Below are 8,369 nucleotides of genomic sequence, written 5' to 3'. Positions count from 1 at the left end.
ACATTGTAAATATTACCTGCTAAACATCAGCATCTTAGCCTTGTCATTTTGAGCATGTTAGCATGCTTGCGTTAGCGTTTAGCTCAAAGCACCACATCAAGTACAGCCTTGCAAAACCGCTAGCATGGGTGTAGACTCATAGAATTAGAAATAAATGCAAAAAAAATAGATTTTTTCCTGCTTTGCATCTTGCTACATTATATATTATGAGATATATATCAACAATATGAAGTGTAACTTTTTGCTTATATCTGTTACTGCAAGTCTCCTCAAATGGTTGCGATGACAGCAGTTTCCACATTTCCCAAGTAACGAAACACTACTTCTCCTAATCCTAATTGTCTCTCCACAGAAACTGTGTACAATGTGTCTTGATTTACATTTTCAGATTCCACTTCTCAAATCAGAAAAAGGAGTGTATTTATACAAATATCACAGGTAGGTTCAAGGCAAACCATCAGAACAAGGGTCTGTCTGGGATCAAAATCATGTACCTATATCATGTTTAAGTATGATGAACATTAGCCTATCACAGAAAAAAATGATATAGTTGGCATCAGCGTTTGAGCTTCACCACAGTTAGAATAGGGTTTGGTGAAAAAAATGGATAAGTCTTTACATTTTATACTCACTCAAACAGGTTCAGATTGGACTTTTCAAACACATATTACTATGCATTGAACATATAGTGGTATCTTCAGTGAAAAAAAATCACACCGTCACTCAGAACTGCTGATGAGACAAAACACACTTTGCTCTTTCCCAAGTGTTTGCTAGTTTGGCTGGCCGGGACGATTTTGGAGCCTGGCTGAGGTCTCAGCCTCCTTCTACCTAAGCAGATTTTGTGTTGAATTATTACAGATAGGAGACTGGAAAGCATCAGCATTAAATGAGGAGATGGACGAGGGTCGAAAAATGTGTGCACCACAAATTGACAGCTTAGCGTTTACACCCTGAAGTTAAGTCTTCTTCTCGGAAAAAAACAATATTTCAGGTTATGTAAAATGTGAGTGGTTTTGGCTGAAAACTGGTTAAGTGTGATGAAGAGAAAGGAAAGGGATGACCCCGTTCTTAGACTCAATCCTCTCTGTCACTGAGGATGCAAATTGAAGAGGATTTAAAACCTCCAGTGTGACTTATCTCTATGCTCCATGTTTTATCTGTGTGCTGTCCACGCAGCTGTTTGATCTCTGCCTGTGCTAAGTAGCTGCAATCAGAAGGAGAGGGTGGTTTCTGTAGCAGCAAACAAATATCCCTCATCCACCCTGATCATATCTTTTCTCGCTGTCATGTCTGCTTTTCACCCCCCATATTAAGCATTTATAGGCAGTTTATAAACATTTAAAATGCTTTATAACACACTATAAGATGGTTGTAAGGATATTATGGGACATTTTTAGTGTTTATGGATGGATTTGTCAACAACTTGTCTTTTGAGGCATCTGTAGCTTGTGTATTTAGTTAATGAATGATTTACATACATTCATTACATTTTGATTACATTTGTAAATGAAGTATGAACAGAACACCATCTTCTGATGAAGGCCATGGGGTGAGGATTTGTGCATGTATCTAATCATAACATTAAATATGACTATAGCAGTGGTATACTTGTGTTATCAAACATTCGTCATTCACCAGTAATAGATGCTTCACAGGAGGCGTAATAGTTGCTGACAAATACCTTAATAAACACTTGAAAAAGTGTCCTTACATCTGCTCACAACTACATCACAGTGATTCATAAATTATTTGTTAAGTGTTTACTGCTTATAAATGATAAATAGGGGGAGGTTAAAGTAAAATCTTAATTCTTTTTCAATATCTAAGCTTTCAGGCAATTCAGAATTAGAGCTTAATAAAAACTAAACTTTAAATGCCACATGTGATGCACATTTCTGCTAAATACGGTTATTAATGCATCCTCACTGCAGTGTGCAAGTAATTAGGAACCTTACAGAGCGTTGTCTCCCCCTAGTGGTGGGCATCTGATGTTACATCCTTGTTAAAACAGCTGGCTGCATTTGAATTCAGCATCTCAACGTCCAGTTATCATGTCCCTCGTCGTCCCACACCCCACTCTGCTCCATGGCCGTCGCGCAGCTTTCACAGAGGCCTTATAAATAGTACTCAGTACATCAAATATTCATCATCTCTATTCGTGCGTCCCTCTCTGCAGTAGACACATATTGCTGCTCCTGAAGCACAAGAAGGAAACGTCACTTACACAGTTAACCCACACAAAAAATTTAATACCCTTCGTGAGGGGATAAATGGTCCAAACTTTGACATACTAAATAGGGAGAGGTGTGATGACACAGGTTTTTAATGTAAAAACTTGCAGCCAACACCCAAATGCTTTGTAAAAAGTCATGTGACATATGACTTACTTACTTACATAGTTAGTACACATACACCAATGTTTTAATATACTTATATATGTCTTTTTTGTTTGTTGTCTTTTTATCTAGACCAGCCAGATACAGTACCGATTAATATACAGTCACATCTGGGACAATACCTATTTAACATCATATAGTCCGACTGCCGAGGAGGAATCCACAGCAGGTTTCCAGGTCCATCCTCTCTATGCTAACATTAGAAATCGGCATGTGTAAAATTCTGTTCTTTTTTTTTTTAATTATTATTATTGTATAGACTGGTGGTGATACTTGTCCTTGTATCTCGTGTCTTCTGTGCAAAAGTTTTTTTTTTTGAAAGAACCCAAAACATGATTGACATAACAGGATACCTGGCTGTTCACTTTACAGTTATGATGAAGTTTTTTTTTTTTTTCTTTTCTTTTTTTTTTTTTTAAAACAATTCAACAGTCACATCCAGATGCCACACCCTTTGCCATGTCACAGAAAAAGGAGAAAATTAAAAATCAAAAATAATGCTTCCCATTATCAGGGTGGGAGGCAATGATAGAGAGGAAGGTTTATGACTACAGTGAGCAGCATCCTCCATTCGTACATTTTTTTTAGAATAAGGCACTGCTGCATAAAGAAAGGACATGGCCAACAAACCTCTCTGGGAGTATAATGGGGAGGCAGGATGAAGGGAGACTGTGTTCTTCTCCAGCAACTCACAGAAAGTTTGCATGTGTAAGTAAATGTGCTTGTGTTTATCGTTTGCTGTGTGCAGGAAAAGTGTGCGTTATATGGCATGTAGGCATATTTGTGTTTTTACATGTGTGTGTTTGTGTGTGGCTGAGCCATTTTTTCAGCTACACTGTTTTCCTCAGACTGTGCTCTCAAGCATCCACTCGGTGCTGCTGAATGTAACTCTCCTGTTGGCGAGCGGAGATGACTCCACGTTGAGCTGGTTGGTGGACTTGTGCCACCTCGTCCTCGCTCTGCGTGGGTAACTATGACTCTGAAATATGGAGTAATCCCCACCGTCAAAAGAGAATCTGTGCCTAGTTCGTGCCAGCTCATTAGGGAGCAACCCCATGTTGGCCAGGGCACTTTTCTTGTCCTTGAGCCTGGGAGCCTCCTTGGTGCCAGCATTGGGACCTATGAGACACAGGGACATGGTGGAGCCCGTCAGGCTACTGTCTGTCTGCGTGTCCTCAGACGGGGGACCAGAGCGCTGTGCATCCAGGCTGGTTCTTCTCTTCATCTTGTCTACAGTCAGCGGAGGCAGCTCCACCTCCAGGATGGCAGTAGTGGCAGCTGGATCCTCCTTCTTCTCATTGTCCACTCTCAGCACCAGCGCCATGCACTCTTTGGGCACCTGGGCTTCGCGCTGGCCCTCGTCAGAAGGCTGCTTGGAGGTGGAGCGCTGGAGCCGCTGCTGGCTGCCGTTGGTCTGTGAGTGCATGCTGGAGCTGACCTTGGTCTTGCTGTCCTCTGGGCTGCTGTAGGTCTTGTAACGGATCATCAGGATGATGATGAACACCAGCACTGAAGCAACAATTATACCACCGATAATGATGATCATAGTGCCTCCCAGGAACTGACTGTGCATGAAGCGGCACTGGCTGACCTCACTGGCCGTGTGGAACTGTACGCAGCCAACCACACGTGTGGCTGTTAATGATGTGATGCCGTCGTCATAAACCGCCAGCACACAAAGGTCATACTCCCGCCCCGCGGCCAGATCATTGATTAAGAAGTTCTTACTGGTAGATGGGATCATTCTGCAGAGGAAAGAAACACGATGACGATGTAGAGGATTAATCATCAGAATTACAACACCCACATATACTGATTTGCATAAGGTGTATTAAATCACACAAAGGTGTCAGTTCCACACAACAAGAAGACAACAGGGCCATCGCAGCTCTAGCATTAAATATCACTCATTCTGGTAGAGAAAAATAAAAAGCACTACACTCCATTAAAGCTGACAAATGAGAAAATATGTAACATTATAAAACAGCAATGAGAGGTTGCTCTATTGGGTATGTGTATAAAATGACAGTGAAAGGTAAACTGCATGGTGATAAACAAGGCAGAAGTGGCGCACTGTCTAAAGAATATGCCACAACAGCTGCGGGCTGCAGGACAACTGACGCATGATGTGAAGACAGTTTTGATGTGTGAATACCTAAGGTCACATTTTGTTGGCAACTGCAAGATTACATGACTCTAAATACGAAGGAGAAAGGCATTGTCTTCAGGTCAACATTGGCGTTAATATAATTAGAAGCTTGTTCCTTTTCCCTAAAGGGAGATTTTGATGGTTATCATTTGTAGGTAATGATGTACCACCTAAAGACAAAACAACACTCAGCTCCATGCCTAAACTGGATGAGAAAATTATACAGGAGAGAGACTCATTATATCTGATAAAACCTAGGAAAAAAAGTCGACCACTGTTATTAACTCGCTCCGTGAACACATAAATCCTGCAATACTTTTCCGTACGCTAGCTTCACTCTATGTGCGTCACATGTTGCATAAGAAACACATCGAGCTTATTCTCTTATTTAAAACAATATTTTAGTAAGCTTTGCAAATGGTAGTTTTTACTCACCATTTTAAAAAGAGTGAGCTCATACTGTATGAGCATGACTCAGTTTTTACTTGTAACAAAGGGTTATTCATTTTCCCATTTTCCCTGTATAATCACTTCATACACACATATATTACACATTGCAACTTAACTACTGTATATTGTAACTTACTATGAGTAACTTGCCTATATTGCCCTTGTGCTTGTATTCCTCTCTTTGCTTCAACCAAGCCCTGGTACAAAGTAGTTAAGGACATTTAATCAAGTACTGTATTTCCATTTTCTGATCTGTGTAGTTTTTTCAGAGGGAAATAATGTGACAGCTGTGGTAACTAGTTACTTTTCACATTAAAATGTTAAGGTGATGAGCTTATAGAATTCAATGCACTGTTAGAAATTAAACCGGTACTTCCCAAACTTTTTGGATTGTTAAAAAAAAAACTTCAGTGCCTTGCCACAGTTCAGATGTCTATGAGTTTACAGCAGTTCCACCAAAGAACGATTTCCCCATTAAAATTCTCAGATGGTTTTATTTACTATTTGAAGCCCAAAGAGGTAAATTGTCCAAAAAACCAGACAAACAAACAAATAAAAAAAATGATCTTAAGACCCCTGAGGTTTAAGTTGTGACCCTCTGGAGGGGTGTGACCCGTAGGTTGGAAACCACAGTATAAAGTAGTTAAAACTAGCTCTACCTCGACCAGTTTCAACAGTAAAATGTTCCTTGCACATTGTTGCATCAGTGTTAAAAATCGAATAATGTCATGTATAATAACATATCAGTCACCTTATTCTGCAGAATTAGTTCTTTAACTTTTGATCATTTAAGTATGTTTTGCTGATAATACTTCTGTATGACAATGATGTCAAATTTTGAGGCCAGAACTTCTGAATGAACTATTTTTCTAGCCTGGTCCTGCTCCTTTTACTTACTGTAAGTAAATGATCTGAATACTTGTTCCACCACCACTGCAACCAAGCCTATCATTAGACAACCATATCTAATCGCACTCTGTGTTGCAACCAATTAATGTAGACACTTGCTAATGATATAAACAGTTACATGCAGTAAAATAGTTGGTCTCATGTTATTGTTGTCAAATTATGTTTTAATGATGCTGAAAAGGCCCTTTAGTCCTTTAGAGCGCTGAAGTTCACAATCTATTTATTCATTTGATTGCAACAATCTACTCAAACATCAGAGTGAATATTGTTTACTAAACCTGTAAATATCTTAATTATACTGTACTTTTTATGCATATTACAATGCATTTTAATGTATTTTAATTTATGGAAAAATATTCTTTCTCAGTTTATCCCCCAGACTACGCTATAGGGGTTCTGCTTATTTTTGGACATACTTAATCATTTTGCATCTTTGGGATCCGTCAATCTGCCGTAGCGGACCGTTGTGTCATTCAGCAGATGGTAACTCCAGATGTCTCACCTTTCCTCTTGTCCCTCCTCTACCACCCTCCTCTCCCTCCATTCATCCACCCCCTGCACCAAGACTTACCTGTACACCAAAGTATCATCTGCTGTGCTGTTGTACTGAATCTGGTACATCCTGATGCCGGGGATATGGCGCTCAGATGGCCAGCGGATCACAGCGGACGAGGAGGTCAGCTCCGTGACCATCACCCTCCTGTCCTGCTTGTCATAGCCCTTTGTGTCATTGCCAGATTTGGAGGAGGTGGTGATGTCTGAGAGACCGGGGTCCTCACGCATGTGGCCTGTGTTGTTAACAAACAAGGGTAAGGGGATCATGTTGATCTCAACAGCAGCTGTAGCAATGCCTGCAGCATTGGACGCCACACAATTAAATGCTCCGCTGTCCTTCAGCGTAGTGATGAGAATATCAAGGGTGCCATTATCATACAGGATGGTGCGGGAATTATTATGCACCAGCTTGCCGTCTGGTGATCGCCAGTGAATATCTGGGTCTGGATCACCAACAGCTTTGCATTTAAGAGTCACACCCTGCCCCTCCATCACATAGGGCTTAGTGGAAAGATGTTTGGTGATGAGCGGAGGCTCACAAATGAACTCCTCCTCTTGGATGGACCAGAAGTATTTGTCCATGAGGTGCTCTGGTGAGGCACAAGTCTCCAGATCATCCTCTCTTGTCAGCCTGCGGAGCCACAGCAGTTCACAGTTACAATGAAGAGGGTTTCCACCGAAGCTTACAGCCAGAGTGGACGAGCTGGAGCCCTTGGCATCAGACAGGACCTGTGCGTGCTGGAACAGGCTGTCTGGTGGCAGCTTCTGCAGCCTGTTTGAGGTCATGTCCAGCCGGACCAGCTTGGTGAGCAGCGTAAAAGTGCCTGCTCCAATGTGGTCAATCAGGTTGTGGTCCAGTGTGAGTGTGTTGATGTTGGTCATTCTGGCTATGGCTTCCCAGGGAAGGCTGCGCAGGTTGTTGTTGGAAAGATCCAAGTCCTCTATGGTGGAAACAAACTCATCAAAGGAGGTGGGGGCCACCTGGTGGATCTGGTTGTTTCCGAGGATGAGGTGCCGCAGGTTGATAAGGCCTTTAAAGTGGTCGCTCTTTATCACACTGAGGCGGTTTCCATCCATGTGGAGTGCTCGCAGGGATCGCAGGCCGAAGAAGGCATGGGGAGTGATCTGGCTGATGGTGTTTCGGGACAAGGTGAGGTGGACCAAACTAGTCATGTTGAAAAAGTCTTTCCTGCGGATGATGGTGATGAAATTGTCAGTGAGTCGCAGCTCGACGGTCTTGCGGTCAATGGTGGGGGGCACGAACAACAGGCCAGTCTTAGCACAGAGCAGAGTTAGAGTGGGGGACAGGTGCTGGCAAATGCAGCGGCCGGGGCAGCTGTACCCTTTCACCAGAGCTGCACAGAGCAGCACGCACAGAACCAGTCGGTCCATTGTTGATCAGTTTCCAGGTCCTGTGTGTGAGACAGATACAGGGAAATAGGAGAAACAGTGAGTTAAAATATAGAGATCTTTGAATGAATAAATAGCATCATTGCCTTTATGAGACCTGCTGCAAAAATCAAGAGTCTGACCAAGATTGCTGAGACTGTCAGCAAGGTATCAATCACAAAATGAAATGGAGCTTTTCTGAAAGAACGGCACCCGGGATGATGAAAGGCTGTGCCAATACTGTCAGAAGCTCGTGTCTCTGTAGCCTTTCAATGGAAATAACAGAATGTTTTTGTGCCACCAGGCTGCGTTACCACTGAACCATATAATTTCTCAAATGATCACAGGACAGTTTTCCTATATCAGGTAACCATACCATGTACATTTCCATCATACAACAAGGCTCGTGTGTTTTTCTTGCTCTGAATTCCACATCAGGGTGGAGAATTAAAGGTAGAAAAGGGCTCTTGTCAGCAGTGCTCAAGGAGTTTTATGACCTTTTCATGCTCTATGCTCTC

General features: G+C 42.1%; 1 protein-coding gene across 1 annotated transcript; it reads right to left on the bottom strand.

The window, feature by feature from the left end:
• Positions 1–2,977: 2,977 nt before the first annotated feature.
• Positions 2,978–7,854, bottom strand: lrfn1 (leucine rich repeat and fibronectin type III domain containing 1). The gene is made up of 2 exons (XM_022759779.1): positions 6,479–7,854; positions 2,978–4,144 (listed from the first exon to the last, which is right to left on the bottom strand). The coding sequence occupies exons 1-2, from the start codon at positions 7,852–7,854 to the stop codon at positions 3,244–3,246; spliced, it is 2,277 nt and encodes a 758-aa protein (XP_022615500.1). The 3' UTR covers positions 2,978–3,243.
• Positions 7,855–8,369: the final 515 nt, after the last annotated feature.

Source organism: Seriola dumerili, unplaced genomic scaffold, assembly GCF_002260705.1.
Source record: "Seriola dumerili isolate Sdu_G_001 unplaced genomic scaffold, Sdu_1.0 BDQW01000330.1, whole genome shotgun sequence".
Taxonomy (NCBI): Eukaryota; Metazoa; Chordata; class Actinopteri; order Carangiformes; family Carangidae; genus Seriola; species Seriola dumerili.
Note: the sequence above shows the minus strand (reverse complement) of the source record. Positions and strands in the feature narration are given on the sequence as shown.

Excerpts from the sequence above, each read along its gene's own strand:
- lrfn1 (XM_022759779.1), bottom strand. The coding sequence starts at position 7,854 with ATGGACCGACTGGTTCTGTGCGTGCTGCTCTGTGCAGCTCTGGTGAAA. Across the intron at positions 4,145-6,478 it reads GATGATACTTTGGTGTACAG|AATGATCCCATCTACCAGTA; the intron begins GTAAGTCTTGGT and ends TTTCCTCTGCAG.